Here is a 27552-nt window from a genome sequence, read left to right as displayed (position 1 = left end):
ATAATGTATATTTTATGGCATCACTGCCCTGATCATGACATTGACAGCTTCACATGACTCATTCCAGAATGATTTCCTTCATCTTGGAAACACTGGTGAACACTCTCTAGAACAGTCTTCCCCAACCTGGTGCCCTCCAGATGTTTTGGACTGCAATCCCAGCATTCCAGACCATTGGCCATGCTGGCTGGGGCTGATTGGAGTTGCAGTCCAAAACATCTGGAGAGTACCAGGTTGGGGAAGGCAGCTCTAGTGAGTAGCGGTGGAGTCTGTGGGGAGTGTCTTTAGCAGTGGAAGGAGGAATGAGTGCACTCGATCAGGTTTTGGGGTTCTAGAGGAGCCTGGACTACCCACTTTACTTTTCACCTTATCAGCCACTTTTGCATGGCTTGAATTCTGAACTACAGCAAAGTTCTTTTGGAACTGCATATTTTTCTTTGAAGTGTACCTTTTGTGCATGGTTGCACATTTTTAAAAAGCCCTGATGGCATCAGAGATCAGGTCTACCATTTCTGGTAGATCTGGTGACTGAGCAGCGATACGGCCTGTGCACCAGGTCTACCAAAACTGACAGATCAAGCCTCTGAGAAATGTGTATACCAGGTCTGTTGTTTCTCAGTGGGCAGACCTGGTGTCCAGACAATGTCTTTCCACCCCCAGCTGAAACCCCCAGTTCTGTCCATGACTGCCTTCACCCCTATAATGGCCCTTTGGGCCAAAGGTCATTACAGGGTTGCAGGGCATGGTAAATATTGGGGGCAGGTTAACCTGCTCAGCTTGCAGCCCACTGCTAGGCTCTGCTCTACAGGCAATGCACAATAGATTCAGCTACCTTCACAAGAGGTTGCTTTATTTCTACAGTACATGAGAAAACACCGTAGCACACTGTCTCAGCTCCAAGGCCAACACTAAGAGAGATGGGGAGAGATTCCACTTGGGCCTCCTGCAAGAGCTAAAAATGGCAGGTTCTCTTAAAGCTGTGTGTGTGTGTGTGTGTGTGTATCTTACAACAGCCTGTTCTAATCCTTAATTAATTGCACTGCTGCTACAATCAGTTTCACAGCCCCATCTGCATTTCCCTAAAACGCCAACAGTGCTCTCCTGAGCCTTGCCTCTATGGCTGGAAACGGAAAGTAGAGATGTATTGGACTACAACTCCCATCACTCCAGCCAGCATGGATTGGGTGATGGGAGTTGTAATCCAACACAATCCGGAACATGCGAGGTTGGGGAAGGCTGCTAGGTTAAAACCTAGTAGAAACCATCAGTGGATATCACACCACTGCTGCCTTTGAATTAGGGGCTGAAGGATAATCCAACAACAGATACAATGTAGTAAAAAGGCACCATTTGAATTGGTTGCCTAGATAAACCAATAGTGTAGACAAATGTGATGATGGAACATAAAGGCACTCATTGTTTTACCGTTGGTTGAAGAATATGGCATAAAGGAAATGGGGCAGGAATCAACACAAATCAGACAGAAAAATCCAACAGATCAAAGAATATACATGAGAGAGAGAGAGAGACAGAGAGAAGAAACTAGGAAGCTTGCCAGCTGTGTTTTTAGAAACACTTGATTGTCATCTGAAGATTGTATCTCACAATAATAAAGCAACATTGTTCTGCCTCTGCCGTATTTGAAAATAAGACAATGAGTTGCCTCAAAGGAAAATTAAAATGTTTTATTTTCCTCTTACCTCATCCATGTTACAACTGTGTGGCTGCAATATGAGCCCCCTCACCCCCATTAATCACAGCTCAGAGGCTTGGAGAGTTTTCTGCAACTTGCATAATATTAATGAAAATAGCATCTCATTAATATTAGCAAAATAATAATAGAAAATGTTCCCATGAGATGAACCAGAATAATTAGTTTACTGGCCTTACGGTACAAATCCTATTCATTACTTACTCATAAGTAAGTCTCATTATTTTCAATGGGGCTTTTGTTGTTGTTTATTCGTTCAGTTGTTTCTGACTCTTCGTGACTTTCTGGACCAGCCCACGCCAGAGCTTCCTGTCGGCCGTCGCCACCCCCAACTCCCCCAAGGTCGAGTCCGTCACCTCCAGAATATCATCCATCCATCTTGCCCTTGGTCGGCCCCTCTTCCTTTGGCCTTCCACTTTCCCTAGCATCAGCATCTTCTCCAGGCTATCCTGTCTTCTCATGATGTGGCCAAAGTACTTCAGTTTTGCCTTTAATATCCTTCCCTCAAGTGAGCAGTCTGGCTTTATTTCCTGGAGTATGGACTGGTTGGATCTTCTTGCAGTCCAAGGCACTCTCAGAATTTTCCTCCAGCACCACAGTTCAAAAGCATCGATCTTCCTTCGCTCAGCCTTCCTTATGGTCCAGCTCTCGCAGCCATAGGTTACTACGGGGAATACCACTGCTTTGACTATGCTTACTCCCAGGTAAAATGGCATAGGACTGCAGCCTCAGATTTCTTTTTGTGAGCTGTCTTCTGCTGGCGTAGGGATATGCACAATGGGTGTCAGGGGTGTAGTGGTACATTTTGAAGTGCAGGCGCTCATCATGACAGTCCCCATAGAGATGTCTCCAAGGAGAGTCCAACAATTCAGGCGGTATGTCGATCCATCTCAAGAAACCAGTTTTCATTTTCTCCAGGAATAGGTCTTTTGTACTCATGGGTGTTAAATCCCCACTCAAAACCAAGCCACCCCAACATATTTTGCATCACAACAAAGTACAATATATTGTTGCTGGGAAAATCCACCCCACACCCCCAGCTACTGATTGCAGCTAAGCTCACAGAGCACAGGGAATTCTGACGGGGGTGGGTGGCAGATGGTGTCAGTGTCCCCGTTAATAAAACAATGCTGGCGCCGCACCCCTGCAAGCCCCAGCTCTGCTGTACCACTGGTTGGTGCGGATTCAAACCTTGCCAGTATAATCTGCTCACACAGGCACACACACACAGAGCAATACTTGGTTATGGATATACATGTTTTTTGTCACTTCTAATAGAGAGCCTTTTCTGGGTTGAATCATAGAATCATAGAATAGTAGAATAGTAGGGTTGGAAGGGGCCTACAAGGCCATCGGGTCCAACCCCCAATCAGTCCAGTTGAGTCCAACCCCAGAATCAGACTGTCATTTTGTAAAGTTGATTTTCCATGTTAGTTACAACCCACAAACAAATATATTTATTAACAAAACATCATAAATAGTGAATTATGTTAAATGATGGCAGTGATTAAATCATAGGAAACAACTAACTTACATTACAAGGCTCAGAATATAATTGCTGCTTGATCTCAAAACCAAACCAAAACAACCACAAACATTCTTGCACACAAATGTATCCGGATACTTCTCTCAATACATGTATGTTGTGTCTGGGCATTGAGCAATACATTTAAATGTTATTAGGGAGGAGGAAGCAGTTGTGTTACTTATTACAATTATGTCGGAAATCCTTTCTAGTAGATACTTTCCATATTTGTGTAAACACATCCCAGATATTTATAATAGCACTGAAAGCTTTGTCTGGGGCAAATTATATCACTTTTTCCTTGGGACTAGATTTTGCACAATGACTGCTTGGAAAATGCAATCTCCCTGCAACAAAAATGCTACTTGGAGGAAAGGCAATGAGGACAATACAAATGGGGGTGCGTTTTAAAGGGTAATCAACTGATGGCGTAGAAAGGCCCGGCTCCCCACCATCAATGAATGGATAGTTAAATTGGTTGTGGGACTTGGGGCTCTTCCAGACGGGGCTTTTAAGGCGTGTTCGGCTTGCCTTGTTTGTGGGATTTGGGGGCTTGCCCACACAACGTCGTTAGTCTCCTGCAGTCATCCTGTGTCCTCTCGTGTTCTCACCTGCTTCTCCCATATTTTCTCACACTGGGGAAAATCTGTTAATTATTTTCTGGTGCACCATGATCCACAAAAAAGCAGTGGTGTTGCTGCCTGGGCTTGGGAGCTTGCGGTGTTTTGTGGGGGTGTGGCTGTGCAATGTGTAAGGTGATATAGCTGAGGGAGGGTTAAAAAAAGAAACTGACTACAGTGGATACTTTTTTCTTTCTTTAACCCCCCTGCAGAGGCAGGGAGTAGAATATCAAGAAAAAAAAACTGGTGGGGGGGAGGTTTAACCTTCCCCTCCCAGAACACCGTGGTCCTGGTCCAAATCAGGGCCACGTGTGCTTGCACTGGACTTCCAAAATAGCGCAATTCTGGAGAAGAATTTTTTCCCACTCCCCCACTCCCCTGAAAAAGACCTTGGCACGAGGAATGTGGGGGGAGGGAGCAGTAAAAGGAGGGAAGAGCTGTGGCTATATCTCCACTTACTGGTGTGGGCAGGACGTTGTGGCCCGTAGCGGCAATTTCCCCCGACAGTGTGGGCAGTACACGGGAATTCTGCTTGTACTTTACAGCGGGAGTCTAACACTCGGTGATGCTAGGAGCCTTCCAACTGGGACGGCCTTTGGCTCTCATTGCGCTTCTAACCTGAAAACAGAACATACAATGAATTGCATGAAGTTACAGAGTATTGCAGTGACCCAAGCCTTGCCCTATGTTGGCCACGAGGTGCTGAACTCTGTCTTCCAGGCATGCCTTTGGCAGCTGTGGCTGACTTTTCTCCAGGTCTAGGACAAGGACCAAAAGGTCAGAGAGGGGATGTTTATGGTCTCATGGGTGACATGTTCACCAACAGGTGATCAGTGTACTTGTTCGAGTGAGTTCATTCCAGATCTCAAAGGTTCTTCCGGGTTCCTTCACCTGATGAAATACAGGCAGAGAACATACTGCCTTGAGGCTAGTTCTTATTGGGAAGAGATTGATTCCTCCTCTATGCAAGGGTTTCCTTCTGATGGCAGTGTTCACCCCCTCCTAATCGGTAGCAAATGCATGGTTTTTGCAGGCATGCTTCCTGAGGGATTTTTTTTTAAGGTGATGAGAAATCTGGGCTTACACTAATGATGGATGGTTTTATTCTATGCTATGTACTTGAGACTAATTCCAACTAATTTCAGTGGGACTTGCAACCAAGTAAACATGGTTCAGGCTGTTTTGTTGTTCAGTCGTTAAGTCATGTCCGACTCTTCGTGACCCCATGGACCATAGCACTCCAGGCCTTCCTGTCCTCCGCTCTCTCCCAGAGTGTGCTCAAGTTCATGCAGGCTGTTTAGGAGAATATAAACCAGTCTTCATCTGCTCATCTTAGGGTGCAATCCTATGGCCGCTAGGCAGCATCTAGACAGCCATAGGATTTTTCAGTTTATGGGAACTGAGCTTAGGGCCAGTGCTCCAAGCTCGGTTCCTAGAAATCCAACTCCCCACCCCTTGCCTTGCCGCCTCACAAGAGGCACGGATCGTCCCTGGCTCTGTGCTTGGAAGAGCAGTGTGGAGCGGCCAGAAAGGGGGTATTCCTGAGGGAGGGGAGGGGACCATGGAAGCACTAGTGTGACACTTCAAATGCACCATCCAGCCTCTCCCCCCCACTCCAAGGTGCCCTGGCTAGATAGCCGAAATTGGCTGTCTAGCCACAAATGCAGGGTGGCTGGAGCACGGAGGAGAGGATCCCCTCCGCACTTCGCCCACCCAGCACTGGATAGTCATCCACCTCCAGGTTAAGAGGCGGCTGACTGTTCCCATAGGCTTGTGCCCTTAAGGTCTGTGGGCAGTATCTTTCATCTTGCTCTACTTCTGGTCTCCTCCCTTTTCCTTCTTTTCTGTGTTCACAGAAAAGTGTTCCAGCATTGAGATAAAATCTTGCTTTATGAATGTATTCTAAAACTGCACTCCCTGTGACAAAATAGGCAGAGACATTACCTCATGTATCTGACCAGGTTCCAATCCAAGACCAGACCTTTAAGCCAATGCAATGAATGTCTGCCAACTTCTGATTTTGTTCTAAAAGGATTTCTTAAAAAAATAGGTTAATCTTCATCACCACCTAACTCCATCATCTTCACTGACCCGTAATAAAAGTAAAGCTAAGAAATCTATGGTATAGATTTGCTTTCATTCCAAGTATATCCATAAATGTATGCTAAAGGCCATGTTTACTAAACTGTAGGTTAAATAAATCCTTTATTATACTATCCTCTGTAAATTCTGTTGAGGTTGCTGGCAGTTGAGAAATTAGTTTACCGAGGCTCTTTTAAATCTGTAGCAATGTAATTGACATAATTTTGTTCTTGTTTATCCTTTTTAACATTTGGTATAAACTGCTTTGAACTGTGTTGGAAAAGCAGAATAGAGGTATTTTAATAAAAAAATAAAGTTGCTACTATACCCACATACCTGGGATAAAGCCCCACTGAATTCTGATTAGACATGTATAGGATTGCATTGTAGGGTTTCTCCACATGGAGTTTTTATCCTGCTATTGAGATTGGTTATGCACGGAAGTATGCGGGTCCTTTAGATGACATCATCAACCTCCAGGGCGTCTCCCGCACTAAATGACCTTTATTCCATTTTTTAAAAGGTCGGAGATAATGAGCTATCAAATTACCATGCTTGAGTTGCCTCCGTGAAAAGAGGAAAGTCACAATAAGAGGAGCTAGACCACAGCGCCATCTAGTGGCTGTATAATGAAATGTATGGAAGACTCAGAGGAGGGGGGAAGGGGGGAAGGAAATGCATGTCAGAGGAGTCCATCATGATCCTGCATTTAAAATGGAAGCAGAGATCCCCATTTTAAGAGCGCAATCCTATGCATGTTTAGACAGAGAAAAGGCCTACAACTCCCAGCATTCTGGGAATGCTGGGAGTTGTAGGCCTTTTCTCTGTCTAAACGTGCATAGGACTGTGCCCTAAATGTGGGAGATTAGGCTGGTGTAGAGATGCTCATAATGTTCTATATAGCGTGCGTAAAAGATCTGAGCTATCTAGCAGCTCAGTTTTAGCTGGCTCACATCGGAACTAAGCAGCCTTGCAAAATGCTTTGGTTTGATGTAGCAAGCTCAGCTACTTGCCTTAACTGCCATAGGACAGCCTTCCCTAACCTAATGCCCTCTGGATGTGATCTCCAGCCAACATGGCCGACGGTGAGCAAGAGCAGCCTTAATAATTAGGTGTCTTCTTGAACTCAAAGTAGGAGTGTTAGAAAGATTTCCTAACATTGTGATCTGGATTTCGAGGAACCAGCTATGGAATGGTTGATAGTCGGCTAACCTCTTACTGACTGGTACTGACTCTAAGCTAAAGTGATCTTAGCGAGCTTCACTTCTCTCCAGAAATAGATGATGTACATTGCACCCTAATGATATAAAGAAGACATAAAGAACAGCAGTCATGGTGAGTGGCTAGTGTAGTCGTATCTCCATGACAGCCAAAGATTTTAGGTGGGGAGAACCCTGGAATCGTATTTTGGGCTGCAATCTTATACTCACCTGGGAGTAACTCAATGGAGCTTACTTCTGAATAGAGATGTATAGCATTGGACTGTTAAGGTTTATTCTGTAGCCTAGAGACCTAGAAAGATGAACTTTGCAGAATAAAAGCAAGGATTCTCAGAGTTTCCCTTTTAAATGCTACCATCTATATTCATTAGAACACACTTTTCTGCTTTATAACATCATCCAGAGCATTTAGATTAGAAGCCTCATTAACCCTATATACTGCATAGTGCATTGTAGGATAAGATATGTGGGTTACACTGGAACAAACCATGGGTTAACTGCTGATTTGTTTAGACCCTAAAAAACCCAGAGGTTTGGGCTCAGCAGGAGCTGATTGTTGGTTGTTGAACCAATCATGGGTTGATGAGTAAAAGTAGAAAAGCCAGCCACACTACAGGAGTGCACCCGCTCGCTCCCACTCATGCACAACAACCCATCAGTTTTTAAAACGATGGTTTGTCATTACATGTGAACAGCACCACTGTTGCAAAAGCATTTAGGGAGGGAGCTGGCAAAGGGGGAGGGAACCAAACAACCCAGGAATTGATGAAACATCCAGTAGTTTGCTCAATTGTCTGGCAGTCAAATCGTGGGTTAACTCTGGGTAAGGCAACAACCCATGGGCTAATTAAACCATGGGTTGTCATTAGGTGTGAACCAGTCATTGTTTTGGAGAGTTTCCTCAGCAGTTTCAAAAGTGATTTGCCATGTCATATGGAGGGCTGCTCTTCAAGAAACACAAGCCTAAAGTCCCCTTGGGGTCCAAACTTACTTGTGCAATTCTTTGGATATTGACTTAAGTACTTGAATTCAAGCAGGTTTGTTGGGATTGATCTAGCTTAATCCAACTGTTTTGTGGAACAGGCTGTCTGTTATGTAAAAGCAAGACCATTTCTGTTGCAACAGTTCCTCCCAGCAGGAATTGCTGAGCAAAAACATTCTTCTTGAATGTTCATTTTCCTCTTCTGTTGTCCTAATATCTCACTCCTTCATTCCCTCAACTCTCCTGCTGTCATGTTATGATGCAAATAACACTCCTACTTATATCGGTAGTAATGCCACTTTGAAGGCACACATAGAGGGATGTGTTTGGGGGGTCATTTTATTTTTATAGTTGGTGTTTAAGATGTCATTTAGTCTTGCTCATCATGCTTCACAGTTTTATTTGTTTGTTTTGTTTGGGAGAAACAATGAGAATTGCACTGTATGTGTTTGAGGTTGTACACAGACTATAGTTCTTCCAGAGAACTGAAGGTGATAACTTAAGATTTATTTCCCACACTACATTCATTGATTTGTTTTCTGTCCAACTAGAGCAGCCCAGCAAATAAGTCCACAGAAGTTACCAGCCCACAAAAAATATTGCTAGTCCTCATGCCTGTACATGCCTATATTAGCTGGAAAAAAGGTTTTTTTAAATAAAGCATGGTTGTCTGGGGGTGTCCTTGCCCTCTAGCAAAGAGGATGCCCAGCAACACACATATTCCTTTCCTGGAGCTTTTGTTTGTGGTGCAATCTGGGGAAGGTGAGAAAACGGGCTTGCACCGGGGTATGGAAAAGGTAAGAAACATGTGCCTCTCTTAAAGAAACAGCAGAAAACACATTCTTGGGGGTTCATCACACGGAGCTTTTATCCTGCTGTTGAGACGGCTCTCTCTTGGAAGTCTGCGGGCTCTGTAGATGATGCTGTCACCCTCCAGGGTGTCTCCTGCCATTTCCTCCAGCCCTGCCATTTCCATAGGTCTGTGAGGGATTTTTCTTTCTCTTTTTTGAAAAAGGAAAGGAAAGGTTCCTCCTGTGCAAGCACCGGGTCATTACTGACCCCTAGAGGGACGCCACTTGCGCTGGCGTTTTCATGGCAGACTATAGCGGGGTGGTTTGCCATTGCCTTCCCCAGTCATGTCTACCTTTCCCCCAGCAAGCTGGGTACTCATTTTACCGACCTCGGAAGGATGGAAGGCTGAGTCGACCTGAGCCGGCTACCCGAGACCCGGCTTCCGCTGGGATCGAACTCAGGTCGTGGGGAGAGTTTCGGTTGCAATACTGCCGCCTACCACTCTGTAGTGACATGCAATCACTGATGGTCCTGAATGGGGAATATGCATCCATATCCATGCCAAAAGATGAATCTGGTTGCTTCACCGGGGCTGGGATGAGCTTTGCGATGTGGCTGTGCATCAGCTGTGCAAGCAGAAGTCTGCTTCTGCACATTTCTCTTGCTGGATCGAGGTGAAGGAACCAAACTGAGTCATAGGGGTTCATCACATGGAGCTTTTATCCTGCTATTGAGATAGCTTTCTCTCGGTAGTCTGTGGGCTCTTTAGATGATGCCGTTACCCTCCAGGGTGTTTCCTGCCATTTCCTCTGGCCAATCCAGTGTTTTCCCCAAATGCAAACAACATGGCATTTTTTCCAGCCCACAGAACAGGAGCGCCGTGACCTTCCCAAAGAAATTCTCTAATAGTGGAAGAAACCGCTGTGTCTGCCTGCTGTGGGCGTTTGTTTTCAGTTGTTGGGGGCACGGTCAGGATGAGATTTGACAGGCTTCTCCTGCCTCTGCATTTCTCAATTGGAGGGAGAAGAGGGCAAAAAGCCTCCCTGCAATGAAGGGAGACACATCTGATCCCCCGCCCCACCAAGCTCAGAAGCAACGTCCTCTGTTGCTTCAGAGCACCCTATTAACTTAAGTGGGGCTTACTCCCAAGTTACGTGTGCCAAGAGTTGTAGACTTACAGGGTGATCTTATGTCTACTCAGAAGTAAGTCCCATTGAGTTCAACGCGGCTTACTCCCACATAAGCGTGCCAAGGGCTGCAGACTTACAGCACAATCTTACATTTTATGTCTACTCAGAAGTAAGTCAGAGGTTTCCTGGGGGCTGCGAGAAAACAGTACAGCAGAAGTTAAGCTACAAAAACAAGACTCCCCCCGCCCCTCCTTTGCACACATGCTGGGGCGGGGGGGAGGATGGCTCTCCCTCAGTTCAAAACACGTGGCTGCCGTGTAAAGGAGCCCTTCCAAATCCCGCAAAGAAAGGATGTGGGTTTTCGCGGGTTTTTTGCTTAATGTAGAAACACGCTTTGTCCTCACTGCAGATGAATGTTTGCTAGTGGGTTCTCTGATATCAGGTCCCTCAAACAAGCTGGTGGTTTTTCTCAATAATAAAACTCTCTCGCTTGTTTGGGTTCTTCCAAACGCCCTTTTCTTCAACAAGCTTGCACTCACCAGGGAGCTGGTAGAAGTCACACCAGTTTATTCGTGGGTTCAGAAACCATGGCAAAGTATATGACAGTCTGTGCGATCAAAATGAGAATGATGATGACAGGAATGTACTGCTGCTAGCAATGCTTGATTAACACACTCAGTGGGAAAGGAGGGGAAGAAAGCCAGTGAGCCTGTTTGTGTCCATTACAGCTGGGGCTCAAGACCAACCTTGATGATAAAATGAGGGAAACACGCAGTGGAGGCTGGTGGCTCTGATTTCTGTGGGGCTGTGAATCCATTCTGAGTTTCAGTCAGAACCAGCCAGAACTCTAAAGGAGCTATCCAAGATGCTGAGCCTATTTTGGGGATAGGGTTCAGGACCTTGGGGAACTCTTTTAGAGTTCTGGCTGGGTCTGACTAAAACCCAGAAAGGAATCACAGCCCCAGAGAAATTGGAGCCACCGGCCTCCACTGGAAACACGGGATTTCCAAGTGCGCCTTTCCCTTGTAATGCTAATATAAGAACCTGGCCTTTGGAACCAGAACTGAGCTCTACTGGAGCAGGGAGGGGGAGGGACTACCTTTGAGGTTGCATTTGCAAGAGAGAATTGGTTGATGCGAGAGGGATTAAATGTCCCAACTTCCTCTCACCAGTCCTCCTCTATAGGGCAGGGGTGGGCAGAAAGTAGGTCTCCAGATGTTTTGGACTTCATCTCCCAGCATTCCTGACCCTTGGCCATGCTGGCAGAAGCTTCTGGGAGTTGAAGTCCCAAATGTCTGGAGATCTACCTTCCCTTACTCTAGAAGACACCTGTACATGTGGTTCTCCTGCCTCTACATTCCCCATTATCTGAGCAACGGTGAACATACAGAGTTGCCTTACGGTGTCAGGCCATTGGTCTGTTTAACCCTGTCTTGTCTACTCTGACTGGTAGTGGCTCTCCAAAGGCCATGCTGGCTGGGGATAAGGGGAGTTGAGGTCCAACACGTCTGGTGGACACCAGCTTGAGGGAGGCTGACTCAGATCCTTGTGGCCCCTCTCTATGTGGGTTTCAAACCACGTGTCTGCCAAGACAATATCTAGCTTGGCCCTTGCTCTACCAACAAGCCATCAAAGCTAAACATGGTTTCCTTTTCCCTTTTCTTTTTTGCTTTCACAGAGCAAAGGAAGAAGTACTCCAATTCCAACGTTATTATGCATGAGACGTCACAGTACCATGTGCAGGTGAGTCAGAGATATTCAATATGGATGAGCAATAAACTTGTGTAAATTAGAAATCCTGCTGATGTTATGCAATTTATATTAGACCATTTATCCTTCAAATTATATATTTATATTCATGTTGCCCAACACTGTCCAGAGTGTTCACTATGAACAAACAGCAGAAGCCCAACCCATAATGTGCTGGTGATATTGGAGGCTGATAATGACTAGTGATCTTTGCCCTTCTTTCTCATCACTTAGGTATTCAGAACAATACTAATAGTTTTCCTATTCCTAGCGCCTTTGCAAAGGTTACCTAGATCAGGGGTGGGCAAAAGGTGGATTTAGATCTGCTGGTGGATCTCTGGGTGATTTGCAGTTGATCAACAAGCATTTCTGATACCCAATAGTTTAGCTGTCATTTTGTTGTTACTTCCCCAAACCACCCCCACCCTCACCCCCATCATAATTATACTTCTGAAATAAAGAACACTTGGCATAACCAGAAGTGGATTTTTGTGTGAAAAGACTGTGTGTAGTTCTGGTACTCAAAACAAGTGCACAGCTTTTGTACCTGGCTCCAGTTGGTGGATCTTAGAGTTACAAAAGACCTTCTCCTGGTGGAGATGAAAACTACTAGATCTGATTTGTTGACTTTGAGATTAAGTGTTTCTCCCTAGTTGCTGGCACAAAAAACTCCTGGAAAATCTTAAGATGGTGGTCTTATGCTGTTTGTGGACATGTTGACCTGTGTCTAATCCATGGTTTATTTAATCCATGGGTTGTTGAGTTCTGGGTTGTTGTGATGAGCAAATCCAGCCATACTAGCAACCCATAGTTTGTTAACTATGAACAACCCAGAAAGAGAACCCATGGTTTGTTGTTGGGTTATGAACTCTGGGTTGTTTAAAACATGGGCTGTTATTACATGTGAACCGAGTAGCATGGGTTGTTTATGGGTTGTCTCACCAGGCTACAGAGGCAGCAGGCAAGTGTGGTAAAAAATGACAACAGCTGCTCTACATGCCGGTACTTCAGTACCACAAAGTCATTTGGGATACTGGGAGGGGGCGGGCGAAGGAGGATGGAAACAAATCACTCAGAGATTAGGGGGAAAACCTGTGGTTTGTTTGATCATCTGCCCGACAAACCTTGGGTAGGGCAACAAACTATGAGTTAAACAAACCACGACTCAGGGAGCAATCTTATCCAATGCAGGGCAGATGGATTGTGGAGTGGATCTTTGCCTCTGTGCTATGGCTGCCCTGCATTTGCGGCTAGACGGCTGATTTCGGCTGTCTAGCCACGGCGCTTCAGAGTGTGTGTGTGGGGGGGGGGTCGGCCGGACAATGCATAAGAAGTGTTGCACCAGCCCTTCCAAGGTCCCTGCCTTGCACCTGGGAGCTCCCCCTTTCCTCCCACCCTGTGCTGCTGTTACGAGTGCGGAGCCCGAGACGATCCGCACTGCCTACAAGGCGGCGGGGTGTGTGCACGCAGGGAGGCACTTTTCTGGGAACCGACCTCGGAGTGCAGGCTCCGAGGTCAGTTCCTGAAAACCAACTAATCCTATGGCCATCTAGCCACTGTCTAGCAACTATGGGATTGCTCCCTTAGGGTTCTGTGCAAACCAGGTCGTTGTTTCTCTCCCTTTCTCTTGCATTGTCAGGTCTCTCCAGCCAAAGTCCACTACACCGCCCTTTGCCAGTTCACTATTCTATGACTGTCAGCTGATCCTAATACATTTTCAAAAGTTTATTTAACATTAACTTTAAGAGTGGAATGCTCTTACTGGGTATTATGCATAAATTGGGTACTAAGCAATCTGCTGCTGCCGCTGCTGTGTGTCTGCGTGTGCATGTGTATCACATCTTTCATATCTGTCGTAGCCCCAGTTACACAGGAGCTGCACCTGGAAAAGCAGCTTCCACCTGGCACAGGAAATGTGATGGGACCTTACATTTGGGATGATGATGGTGGTGGTCAGGGACGTTGCTAGGGTCTTAAAAGATCCGGGGCACAGGCCCATAACACAAATTTGCATACACACACACACACACACACGACTCTAAGCGCATGTCTAATATAGATGTGTGTGTGTGTGTGTGTGTGTGTGGTGCATGCATGCAGTGTGCTTGCGTGTGTGTATAGATTACATACATACATAAGAAGTATGCACTGACCCCCCACCCCACTTCAACTCAGACCCCAATTCAGCATTTTGGAAAACATCCCACTTCTGCTCTGGCCAATTTGTAGTCGGGCCACTTCAGCTCAGCACCAAACCTGAGTCAAGGTTTGGAAAAATGAGTCTTTATGCTTCCTGTTGACTACCATGGGAAATTAGAAAAAAAAATTGTAACTTTTTTCTCTTGGTCAGAACTGGATGATAATTTCAGGCACAGTAGCCCCCTAGAAGGGGATTACACCTGCCCAATGTCAGAAAAATAGGTGCAGAGTTTATATTTTCTTTTAAAGGGAACTGCCAATAACATTTTTTATTCATTGGAAGAATTGGATAAAAATTTCAGGATTCATTGCCCCATCAGAGGAGATCATGTCTGCCAAATTTCAGAATGATAGCCACAAGGGTTTTTGTGCAAGGGTGGCCTTGACATTTTGAGGTCTCCAAAAGAGGACATACTTATCTTCCTCTTTTTCTTGCGGACCATTGTTCTGAAATTACAGACAGCCTAGAGTTTTCCCTAAGTAAGAAACCAGAAAAGTTTCAGAAGGATAGCTGCAGCAGTTCATGTGGAAGGGGAGTTCTCCAGTTTGGGGGAAGGAGTGATTTGCTTTCCCTTCCGTTCACCCCTTCCTCAATAGTTTTTGGGTAAATTTGGAAGAAAATGCACAGGTCATTAGAGATGTCCCCCAGGCAAGAAACCTGCAGAGTTTCTGAAGGATATACATGCATTCTAATTTAGAATGACTAGAATTTATTTACATTTCACTAATGTTAGCAGCAGGGGAACATGGGTGGGAAGGTGCTATTGCACTCATGTCCTGCTTGTGGGTTTCCTATGGGCATCTGGTTGGCCACTGTGTGAACAGAATGCTGGACTAGATGGACCTTGGTCTGATGCAGCACGGCTCTTCTTATGTTCTTAAATAGAGAGTGCCTCTGAACATGTGCAGAATGTTTTTCTTTCACCACTGAGGACGTACATTCCGCTTACCGGAATGTATGCGGAATGTCTATTCCCCTCCATGCAACCATCCCTCCTCATCCTACCATCCTGCAGTGACTCTTCAAAAAAACAGATGTCTTGTTTTGTGTAACTCTTCTCTACCTCCTCCTTGTTATACCCAGTCTCTCATTGTCTCTTCCGCCCCATAACTTCATTTGTGCCAAGACTTCACCAGGATTCAGCCAATGAGTCTGTTTTCAAAACTAGGGTTAAGTTATGGAGAAGCTCTGAGCATGTACTATTTATTTATTTATTTTATTTATTTATTGCATTTATACCCCGCCTTTCTCCCTCTCGCAAGGAACTCAAGGCGGCTTACATTATCCTCCTCCTCACCGTTGTATCCTCACAACAACAACCCTGTGAGGTAGGTTGGGCTGAGAGTCTGTGACTGGCCCAAAGTCACCCAGTGAGCTTCCATGGCCAAGTGGGGACTAGAACCCGGATCTCCCGGCTCCCGGTCCGTCACTCTCACCTCTAACAGATGTATTTTGTACGTATTTTTTTAATTGGAGACCTCTGTTGCAAAATTCAGAGAAGTGCCTTTTTCTTACCACTGAAGCTAGAGTTCATGCAACCCCCCCCCCAAACCCACAGATGACAAAACATGCATAGGACTGCGCTAAAACAGTAGTCAATTCATTAGACGGACTTGGGTAAGCACTGTATTAAGCCTGCAGTACAATGCTCACAGCTCAGGACTTATTTCTGAGTAAACATGCAGAACATCAGGGTGCAAACGTCCCTGCAAAAGTAACTTCTGTGGGAATCCTATGCACACTTTCCTGAGGGTAAGCCTCATTAAACATAATGGGACTTCTCAGTAGGCATTCATAGGCTTGTATAAATGAACAGTATTTATCTCCCTGCACCCTTCAAAAACAAACCAAAAACTCGTATTTTTATTAAAGCTTTCTGTTCAGAGGAACATAGGAAGCTGCCTTGCACTGAGTCAGACCCTGGGTCCATCTAGCCCGAAATTGTTGACACTGACTGGCAGCAGCGGCTCTCCAGGGTTTCAGGCAGGGTTCTTTCCTAGCCCTACCTGGAGATGCTGGGGATTGAGCCTGGGACCTTCTGCATGCTGAGCGTGTGCTCTGCCACTGAGCTGCAGCCCTTCCTGTTGCTGGATAATGGCAGCTGACAAACAAAACGGCCCCAGATTTGTTTCTCTGCAACCATGTGAACCCACTTTTCTCAAAGGCTTGAATGAGGAGAAGGAGAAAACCCAACCCTCTTGTCTGTTTGTATAAAGTCAAATACAGTTCAGAATTTCTCTTGCCCACCGAAGAGAATTCTCTTCAAGAATACCTCAAGATATGCTCTGGGTGGAATAAAGAAGAGGAAGAAAGAACAGGATGGGGGAGGGAAGAAGAAAAGAAGAATGGTGATTGGAAATTTGGGGTGGGGTAGAGAGAATTCCCTAAGCCAAGGGGCTCCTTTCAGAAGTAGTACATTCCTTCAGAGGAATGTAGGAGGCTGTGGAAGGTTTGTAAGGATTGCATGTACTTAAATTAACTTTATGAGGTGAGGTGGTGGAAGGCTTTTTCTAGCTTTTTTTAAACTGTAGAACTTATTTAAAAGCCCCAGCGGTTTCTCGATCATGACACCACATAGTCCTAACCCTCCCTTTGGGATTATTTGAGTCCTACAGCTATTTAGGAGAAATTAAAGTGGAGGGGGAGAAAGTTTGTGGAGGCTGATTGAATCCTTTGCTGTACTGAAGCTACTAAACTTCAGCAGAATCCAAAGGTTCCAGTTCGGGGCAGTGAAATCAGATGCTGTGTGAAATACCAGTATTCCATGTGGAGCTCTTTCTTCCCTTCCTTCTCCCTCTTCAAAATTTCATTGCAGGCAAGCTCACAACAGTGGGCATGTAAGGGCTGAAAAGAAAAGTAGGGGGAGAGAGGTTTTTTGCACCTCAAAAAAACCCTACACCAGAGATTAGGGATAGTGGCCTCCTAATGGTCACCTTAAACACCTTCTGATTGGGATCTCTAATCCCCTGGATGACCTGACAGTTTTTACTTTTTGTTTTAGACTTTGAGAAAAGGAAAATTTATGCATGGCTAGCACAAAAGCCACTGGACCTGTCTGAAATGTGGTAGGTTCAATTGACTCCATAGGGCCTGCTAGGCCCCCAAATTCCATGAATTTATGTGGAAGCACAAAAAAATTATAGCTCTTTACTTGGGAAAAAGCACATTTTACCTGTGGCTAGCACAAAAGCTTCTAGGCCTAACTGTCTGAAATTTGGCAGGCTCAATCATCTCTATAGGGGCTGCTAGGTTTCCAAATTCCATACACTTTTGTGGAAGAACAAAGAAATTATAGCTCTTTGCTTTGACAGATTTTCTTGAAAATAGCACATGGTACCTGTGACTAGCACAAAAGCCACTTCACCTAACTGCCTGAAATTTGGCAGATCCAATCAGTTGCATGGGAGCTACCAGGCCTCCAAATTTCATGTATTTATCATACAAACGACAAACGACAAAAGTTATGGCCGTTTTTGTTTTCCAATGCATGTCAATGGGAAAATGTTAAAAAAAATGGCAATTAGGACAGCTCAAAAGATCCAGAGGACAGCTCAAAAAGATCTGGGGCCCACGCCCAGGTGAGCTTTTTTATAACAATGCCCCTGGTGGTGGTGATGAGGATTATCATTATTAACATTTAGGTACTGCCTTATTTGCTAAAAATCCACCAAGGTAGTGGACAACAATTTAAATCAATTTTAAAACAATAAAAAGCAAGATCTATTACCATTATTATTATGAAAATTGTGAAAATCATCTGATTTTCCTCTTTATATGGCCTATGCACAGTGTAGAGTCATTGGCATCTGTAGGGAGTATGGTGTGGGTCACTAGAAGATGTGAAAGCCTGAGGTGGGAAGAAAGCAAACAGAAAATTGGGTTTTATTTTTCCCCCAAAGCCTGAAATGTGAAAAGTTGAAAATGGAGGGTAAATTGGAAAGAAAAGTTAGAAAACCTTTTCCTTTCTTTCAGAATTATTGAAGTCATTTTTGAAGTTGAGTTCTGAAATGATATTGCTACACATACATGTGCAGTGCTGCAAACCTCCTAGATCTCAGATCCGAAGGTAGAAATGTCAGTGACACTAGTCTTGCTACTCCATTTGTCTGGATTACTGATCAAGCGATATGCTCAGGGCTTGGGAAAATACTGTCAAATGTGCTGTGAATAACAGAAGCTACCTTGTACTGAGTCAAGATTATTGGTTCATCAAGGCCGGTATTTTCTATCTACCCCTTTTTTGACAAACTGTAGTTCCCCAGGGCTTTGTTTCCAGCCCTGCCCTCTGCAGACCAAGCTAGATCTGACACGGAGGGAGCAATCCTATGGATGCTAGTCAGCGGCTAGACGGCCATAGGATATCTTGCTGCATCAGCTGGGGGCGGGGATTTGATAATTAGTCAGAGAAGACATGAGGAAGGGACCTACCCCTTAATTCCCTGCTGCAGTCCTGAGGAAAAACCCTCTTCTGAAGCTGGTATTTGCTTAGAGGAAGCTGATTAAGATCAGCGTCCCCACCCCCACCCCGGCCCACTCTTAGCTGCCAGAGGATATTATTTGCATTTTTTAAAACCTGCATGTTAGATGCAAAGACTCATTTAACATCATGTCTAGTTTGGCCACAAGATCATTGAGATGCTAGGGAGTAAAAACTAATGTGGCATAGAGCAGCCCTCCCAACCTGGTGCCCTCCAGATGTTTTGGACTACAAGTCGCATCATTCCTGAACATTGGTCATGCTGGCTGGGGCTGATGGGAGTTGAAGTCTAAAATATCTGGAGGGCACCAGGTTGGGGAGGCTGGCATAGTCTCTGTTCACAGGTTCATGTGAGCATATCTATGAGAGGAGATGGGGCATGGAGGCGTGATCCGTTCCCCTTTGCATGCTCATCCTACATGGGAGAATGCATGAACCCTTCTGTTGCAGGGATTTCATGTTTAAATGCTCCCCTGTCTAAAACAGCCCATTGATAACCTGCTTACACATTCAGTGTTTGGGAGCAGAGAGCATAATTCCCAGGAAGGCTTGAGCCAGGCGCCTTTGTTTTTAGGAATCCAGCACTGGATGTGTCCTCTGTAAATAAGCAATAAAAGGATCGCAAATCACTTCCACTGGAGACTTTACTCTTTCCAACAACCAGAATGCATTTTGATCTCTTATTAGTTATGGCTCCTCAGTCATGCAGTGATCTTTTGCCTTGAACTTTGATCGGAGTAAATGTGATTGCTGTCCGAGTGGCAGCTCACCTGGGTTTATGAGGGTGTTGCTCATAGGTATTGTTCATAAACACAGGTGTGCAAATAATTATAATACTATTATGAAATCCATTTTAGATCTTCCTCTTTGTGCAGGTTAAGATTGGTGTTGTTTTCATTTTAGTGATTTTTTAAAATTTTGCCATTAAAAGCAAATAAAAAAATAGTAGCAATCGCTATGCTTCTCTAGCAGCCCCCGCGATGGTGCCGATTGATGCAAACAGCACCTCCACATAGGCACTGCCTGGAATGCAAACCTGACAGTAGCCTGCACACTCCCAAAGTACATGTGGGGGTGGGGTGGGGGGACCACCAGCTCTGAAAACAGCCCCAAGAGTGCCAAGGTTGTTCTCAGAGGTATGGGCCAGCTACATGCGACTACACTGCACCTGCGTCTAACGCCATCCCAGTGTCCCATCCCTCCCTTGCAGGGCCTCCTCGGGGTGGCGGGGGGGACACTGTGCAGCAGAGAGGGAGTAGGAGAAATAGGACTTTCATTCTTCCCCTGCCAGCAGCTTTTCCATTTAGGCATCTGGTCTGAATGCTTTCAGCGGGGTTCCCCAACGTGGTGCTCACAAAGTTCTCTACTCCCTGCCCCCTTCAAAAACCATTTTTTAAATAAAGCCATTGGGAAAATGTTAGGGCAGTCTTCTTCCCCTCCCTTTCTGGCTTCTAGCCTTGCTCTTTCTCTTTCTCTCCCCTTTACGAAATAGGGGGGGGGGAATAGCACATTGCTATTTCCCCCTCCCTCCAAGCCTCTAGCCTCACTATTTCTCTCTCCACTCCACCTCTTTTGACTAGCCAGGCCCTGGCAGCAGCCATTATGCAACTAGCCACATCCTCCATGGGAGCCATTTTGTGGTGGTGCCCACAGCAGCTTCTTAAATGCCCAAATGTGCCCACAGCTCCAAAAAAGCTGGGGACCCCTGGCTTAAAGATGCCCCAACTATCTAACCTGGTTTTCTTGGCTTTTTCCTCTCAAAATGGATTAAGACATAGGGAACAGGGGATATCAGCATCTGATGCAGAAGCTTATTAGACCTCCCTCTTCTGGATTTGCAAAAAGTTGGCAGGTGTATGGGCAAGAGAACTGAGCACAGCCTGACTAATGGGCCGGGCTTTATTGGCAGGACTAGAATGGAGAAGGCAGAGTGGAGCTGAATCCCTGGAGAAGAGGGCCAAAATGTGTGTGTGTGTGTGTGTGTGTGTGTGTGTGTGTGTGTGGCAGGGGGAGATCCTAGTCGAGGAAGCTGCACTCTACTGTGATATAATTGACTGTAATGGGGGAAAGGGAAATGTGTTCTCTTGCACTTGCTTCATGCTTCCCTCTGCTGGCTGATAAAACCACAGGGGGAAGCATTATATGATTTTTACTGAGCCTGGGAAGAGCAGCTGTTTTATATGGTAACGATGGCAAGCAGAGAGGGAGAAAGATTAGGCAAACGCTACCTTTTATGTTTGGCTCTTTGCTGGTCTCTGGTGTTGTTATTGATACAAGAATAGCCCAGCTCATGCAAATCCTGAAGCCGAGAGATCATGTCATGTGCTGAATGCTTTCTTAACTAGGACAACAGGTTTAGAGCCAAGCTGGAAATGACCGCGAGTGCCATCATGTCTGGCTGGTTTTTCTACTGCCTGCGGAAAGCTGCATTCCTAGCTCTGGCTATCTCAAGACCAGCACGTAATTATGCAGTGTGGAAACATATCAGCAATCGCACTTTACATCCTTCAGGTGTATGCCCAATAAGGTTTTTAAGTGTACACCCAAAAATGTAACATGCCAGTGCAATCGACAGATGCTTGCAAGCATGTATGTGAGACAGGTGCACTAGTCCGGGAGCCAGGATTGGGCTGCAGGTAACTCCTTTGCAAACCCACTTTAGAGGCTATGGAATGGGCTGTGAGATGTATGGCTGCCCATGCGTCCATTGATGAACAAGCAAGCGCGCACGCATGTGCATGCGCACACACACACACACACATACAATCTTAGGAGAGGACAGAGTAACCTATACTGATTCTGCTGTTATCTATATCTGTTGTTCAGGCAAATGGGACACCAGCATCTTGGGTGCTTCCAGATGAGGCTTTATTATGCCATTGGCCTGCCTCATTCAGGGAGAGCCTTTCTACATGAAGCTTTTATTGTGAACTTAGCATTCCTCACTCATGGTATTTTGTGGGTCCTTTACACGATGTCGTCATCCTCCAAAACTTCTCCCGTGCTTTTCAACCATTATCAAAAGTCTGGTATTTTTCTCACTGGTGTTATAGAAGCCTTATGTATTTGCACAATTCTGCTATACCACAGCATCACTTAGTGGCTGTGTAATGGAACATATATAGAAAGGCAGAGGGAAAAAAAACTGGAAAAAAAAACACATGTAAAGGAGCTGATCTTAATCCTTCAAAGAATCCAGAAGCAGAAGCCTTGGTAAAGGTGGAGGTTAAAAGTTTTGTTGTTGTTTATTTGTTCAGTCACTTCTGACTCTTCATGACTTCGTGGACCAGCCCACGCCAGAGCTACCTGTCGGCCATCGCCACCCCCAGCTCCCCCAAGGTCGGGTCCATCACCTCCAGAATATCATCCATCCATCTTGCCCTTGGTCGGCCCCTCTTCCTTTGGCCTTCCACTTTCCCTAGCATCAGCATCTTCTCCAGGGTATCCTGTCTTCTCATTGTGTGGCCAAAGTACTTTAGTTTTGCCTTTAATATCATTCTCTCAAGTGAGCAGTCTGGCTTTATTTCCTGGAGTATGGACTGGTTTGATCTTCTTGCAGTCCAAGGCACTCTCAGAATTTTCCTCCAGCACCACAGTTCAAAAGCATCTATCTTCCAATAGGGTATATATGCCAATTATATATGCCAAAAAATATATGCCAATATATATTCCAATATATGCTCACCAATATGGTGAGCATGGTACTACAGGCTTAATACAGTGCCTACCCAATTCTTTCTAATGAAAGCTGACCCTTTCAGCTCAGTCCTATGCATGTTTTGTCGTTTGTGGGTTTGGGTTTTGTTTTTTTTTTGCATGAACTCTAGCTTCAGTGGTGAGGGAAAGGCACTTAGTACATGCTCAGAGTTTCGCGATAACTTAGCCCTAGTTTTGAAAACAGATTCATTGGCTGAATCCTGGTGAAGTCTTGGCACAAACAAAGTTTTGGGGAGGAAGATACAGTGAGAGCTTGTGCGTAACAAGGAGGAGGTAGAGGAGAGTTGCACAAAACAAGACATCTGTTTTTATGAAGAGTCACTGCAGGATGGTAGGATGAGGAGGGATGGTTGCATGGAGAGGAATAGAATTGGCAGGGGGAGAATGTAAGTGCTCAGTGATAAAAGAAAAACATTCTGCACATGTTCAGAGGCACTCTCTCTTTAAGAACATAAGAAGAGCTGTGTTGCATCAGACCAAGGTCCATCTAGTCCAGCATTCTGTTCACACAGTGGCCAACCAGATGCCCATAGGAAACCCACAAGCAGGACATGAGTGCAATAGCACCTTCCCACCCATGTTCCCCTGCTGCTAACATTAGTGAAATGTAAATAAATTCTAGTCATTCTAAATTAGAATGCATGTATATCCTTCAGAAACTCTGCAGGTTCCTTGCCTGGGGGACACCTCTAATGACCTGTGCATTTTCTTCCAAATTTACCCAAAAACTATTGGGGAAGGGGTGAATGGAAGGGAAAGCAAATCACTCCCTCCCCCAAACTGGAGAACTCCCCTTCCACATGAACTGCTGCACCTATCCTTCTGAAACTTTTCTGGTTTCTTACTTAGGGACAACTCTAGGCTGTCTGTAATTTCAGAACAATGGTCCACAAGAAAAAGAGGAAGATAAGTATGTCCTCTTTTGGAGACCTCAAAATGTCAAGGCCACCCTTGCACAAAAACCCTTGTGGCTATCATTCTGAAATTTGGCAGACATGATCTCCTCTGATGGGGCAATGAATCCTGAAATTTCAGCACATTGCTTGTTTAAAAATAATTCCTTATCTCTTCTGGCTAACCTCTGGAATTTTGCATTTAATTGGGCATATCTCCCCCTATCACTGTTGCCTTTTGCTTTCCTTCTTGCTTGGGCTGCTTCCAGTGTCTCAGCAGACAACCATCTTGCCTTCTTGGTTTCCTTTTTCTTTGGGACGTTTGTTGCTGCCGCCTCCTGAACAATGTTGCGAACTTCTATCCATAGTTCTTCCGGGACCGTATCTACTAAATCTAGTCCCTTAAATCTATTCTTCACCTCCACTACATATTCATTAGGAATATTAGTGAGCTCATATCTAACTGATCTGTGGGTCTTCCCTATTCTCTTTAGTCTGATTCTAAATTGTGCAATAAGAAGTTTGTGATCTGAACTACAGTCAGCTCCAGGTCTTGTTCTTACCGACTGTATAGATGTCCGCCACCTTTGGCTACAAAGGATGTAGTCAATCTGATTTTGGTGTCGACCATCTGGTGAAGTCCATGTATAAAGTCGTCTTTTAGGTTGTTGGAAAAGAGTGTTTGTTATGCACAGTGGGTTGTCTTGGCAAAATTCTATCAGCCTATGTCCCGCTTCATTTTGTTCTCCCAGACCATGCTTGCCTGTAATTCCAGGTGTCGTTTGACTACCCACCTTAGCATTCCAGTCTCCTGTAATGAAATTAACATCTCTTTTTGGCGTATTATCCAGTAGGTGCTGCAGATCCTCATAGAACTGATCTACTTCTGCTTCTTCAGCATCTGTGGTTGGGGCGTATATTTGGATCATTGTGATGTTAAATGGCTTACCCTGAATTCAAATTGAGATCATTCTATCATTTTTTGGATTGTATCCAAGCACTGCTTTAGCCACTTTATTATTAATTATGAAGGCTACTCCATTTTGTCTGTGGTTCTCTTGTCCACAGTAGTAGATCTGGTGGTCATCTGATGTGAAGCGGCCCATTCCAGTCCATTTCAGTTCACTGACACCCAAAATGTCTATATTTAATCTTGACATCTCCCCAGTAACCACATCCAATTTGCCCTGGCTCATTGATCTTACATTCCGGGTTCCTATGGTGTGTTGATCTTTAGAACATCGGATTCGTTGTTCACCACCAGTATCGTTGGCCACTAGCCATCCTTTTGGCTTTGAGCTAGCTGCGTCCTCACAACTGGGGCTAGTTGAACTTATCCTCTGTTCCTCCCCAGTAGCATTTTCCAACCATCTTCCGAACTGGGAGTCCCATCTTCCGATGATATACCAACATATCTCTGGTTGTACTGATCCATTTAGTTTTCACAGCAAGAATACTGGGGTGGGTTGCCGTTACCTTCCCCAGGGATCGTATTTAGTCTGACCTCTCTGCCGTGACCTTCCCATCTTGGGTGTCTCTTCATGGTTTAGCTCATGGTGTCATTGGGGTGCTCAAGCTCCAGCACCATGACAAGGTAATGATCTCTTTGCTGGAGGCAGGTTAAAAGCCTCATGTAGAAAGGTATGGAATGTTACCGGGGGGTTCAGATGTTGTCATCTTCCACTTGCCACCACTTGTTCTGTCTTCTTTTTCTTATCATGGAAAATCCATTAAAGAAAAAAAGACAGAATAGCTTCACCATGCCTTTTGGCTGTTAGCACAAGATACCTCTTGTCTGGAAGCACGAATAGATGTGATCCCTGAATAAAACCCATCTGCTCCAGTTTTACATGGAGTTAACTTGGTTTGTGGCCTCTCCTATTTACTCAGATTTGTGGGTTTGCCCCCTCCAGCATTTAGCCACCTTCATCATGGATAAGAGCGAGGCCATTGTAACAGTGGATGATGCCATCAGGAAGCTCAAGCAGCTTACCTCCAAAGAGAAGATCTGGGCGCAAGAGATGCTGCTGCAGGTGAATGACAAATCTATCCGACTGCTGGACTGCGAAACTCAGGTGAACAGCAAAGCTCCTTCTTTAGATGGAGACAGGTGAAGAACCACATTGAATGTATGCAAATGTTTAGTTAACTGAAGGCACACTATTTCCCAATGGGCTGAACAATTGCAACAGGCTTCTGTAAGGGTATTAAGCCGGACTGAATGAATGCTAAAACTGGCCAGGACAAAAGTAGAAAGGCTGGCTGATTTCACCCTGTGTACGTGCAGGACAAGTACAGTGCCTGCATTATTTGTGTGCATGCTTAGGACTGATCTAATCAAGCCATCCGGGTGATGAATTAGCCATTAATACATTCTGCTCTGGAAAAGCATTTTGTGCCAGTCAGGAGAGCTGATTTGCATTACAATAGCACTAAGAGATCTATACCAGATTTGGAGTCTTGCTGTAAAATACTTTGTTGGGACAGCTTTTAACTATACAGTCTATCTGCAACAGAAAAGGGGGGTTGTTAACCCTCTCTTCCAGATAGGGACTGAGGAAAACACAGTTCTGTAGCAGTGCCTCAGGCTGCATTTCCACCAGCGATTTATGCCAACCTGGCTGCGCAGTGAGGTCTCTGTGTTTCCATGTGAGGTCTCTGGGCCATTCAGCCCCAGCTCTGCAGTTTATCGCGCTTCTTCTGAGACTGCTTATAGTCCGACTTTTCCTGCTTACTGCAGCTCCATTACTGAGCTGTTTCCACAACCACAGTGGGTTTGGTATCATAGTCCTGCCCCTGGGGCATGTAGCCCAGCCCTTGTGGGAGCAGTCAGGCAGAGATGAAGAGATGCACTCATAGCACCCCTGGCATACAAGTGCAGCGTCCGCCCACCCTGGGTATCCCTATGAAGTTCCCAATCAAGGTGGTGGCAGGGAAATCAGGAGAGCGAGTCGTTAAGGCAGCTTCACAGAGAGACAGAGTCATTATGGCGCATCCCCGCTTTAGGGGGAGAAAGGGTTTAAAAGGGGAGGAGATGCTGCACATAGCTTTTTCACTCCTTCGTTAAAGTGAAAGTGTGCTTTAAAACTCTCTTTAAAGGGGGGGAAAAACAAAAGGGCTGGAGTGGAGCAGAAGGGGGAGCGAGGGAGGCAGAGATGAAGAGATGTACAACTAGTATATCATCCACTGGCTCTGTTCGCCATTTCCTCCCTGTGTATTTCCCCTTTAGCGCTTTGTCCCACTTTGTGTGGGCATGTGCTAGCGGGGGTTACTTCTGAGTAAACTCATTGGCTGTACGGCTTTCCTTTCCTGGGAGTAAGTTCCATTGAAATCTGTGTGGCTTGCTTCTGAGTGCATCCTCTTCAGTGCATTTACTTGGGGTCTCCCTTCTCAGCCACGCAGGAGAAAGGCTTGACAGTTAGAATTTCAGTGGGTATTAAAACTGCCTTTGATTGGGAAGCCAGCCAGACACGACTACTTCTTCTAGCCCACCTTGCAAGGTCATTGGGAAGCCAGGATAAGGGGAAAGAGCAACAACAGCACCAGGGTGAGGGAGAAAGCCAGCCACTATCTCTTCTCCTGGCCCACCTTGCAGGGTCATTGGGAAGCCAGAATAAGACGGAAGAGCAAAGACAGCGGGCGGGGGTGAGGGGGGAGAAGCAGCCACTAACTGGAGCGGAGCACAAGGGGGTGAGGGAGGGGGACTCGGCAGGAGGAGGAGGCAGGAACACTGATGAGGCAATCAGACCCAACCCAGCCGCCACCCAGCCATCAAGAAAATTATTCGATTAGAGCTCAGTGGAAACCACACAGAGCCCCAGGCTACAGCGATGATCAGCCGGGTCTTTAAGGGCTGTGGAAACAGGAAAAGGAGAAGATGTGACTGGGGAAACATCGCAACAAAGGTGCAAACAAAGTGAAGCCCATAGCATGGAAACACGCCCAAGAACAAAATGCTGATGAAGCAAGTGAAGGAAACTGGGGTCATGCCTATCTCTAAGAGAGCTTCTGCAATTGGGCAGTATAGAAATGTAATAAATAAATAAAGCCTGGAAGGGGTCTTGTCAGAATGACTCATACACATGACCAGTCCGGCTCTTAGCCAAGCATGTCCACTGGAGGATCGGCCTCTGGAGTCTGATGGATCACACTCCAGGCTGGGACCTGATAGGGTTTCCTTCCCTGACCTCATGCCCTCCAGCTGTGTTGGACTACAACTCCCGTGACCCCCAGCCAGCATGGCCACTTGGAGAGGGGGTTATTGGCTGGGGATGATGGGAGTTGAACCCAACTCAGTTGGAGGGTGCCTGGTTGAGGAAGGCTGTGACAGAGTATATTACTCACTCAGACAAGCTGCTTACCTGTCCCTGCAAACATAGATGCGACTGAAGTCTGGAAGACATTGTGTTTCCATGTTCTGATTTACGGCAAGGGGAGGAGGTAGTACAAGGAAG

At 45.6% G+C, this 27552-nt stretch overlaps 1 protein-coding gene across 2 annotated transcripts in view; it reads left to right on the top strand.

Annotated features, from left to right (window-relative positions):
• EPS8L2 (EPS8 signaling adaptor L2) overlaps window positions 1–27552 on the top strand; it is a 131797-nt gene that overhangs the window by 57837 nt on the left and 46408 nt on the right. The window contains exons 4-5 of one of the 2 annotated variants that reach the window (XM_084857019.1): window positions 11741–11805; window positions 25012–25131. In XM_084857019.1, the coding sequence (XP_084713145.1) occupies window positions 11741–11805; window positions 25012–25131 (185 nt within the window). Of the gene's footprint in view, window positions 1–11740; window positions 11806–25011; window positions 25174–27552 lie in introns of both variants that reach the window. The other variant, XM_084857011.1, reaches the window with a different exon arrangement.

This window comes from Heloderma suspectum, chromosome 1, assembly GCF_057233095.1.
Source record: "Heloderma suspectum isolate Gila_16-S chromosome 1, 16-S_ref, whole genome shotgun sequence".
In the NCBI taxonomy this organism is placed as follows: Eukaryota; Metazoa; Chordata; class Lepidosauria; order Squamata; family Helodermatidae; genus Heloderma; species Heloderma suspectum.
Note: the sequence above shows the minus strand (reverse complement) of the source record. Positions and strands in the feature narration are given on the sequence as shown.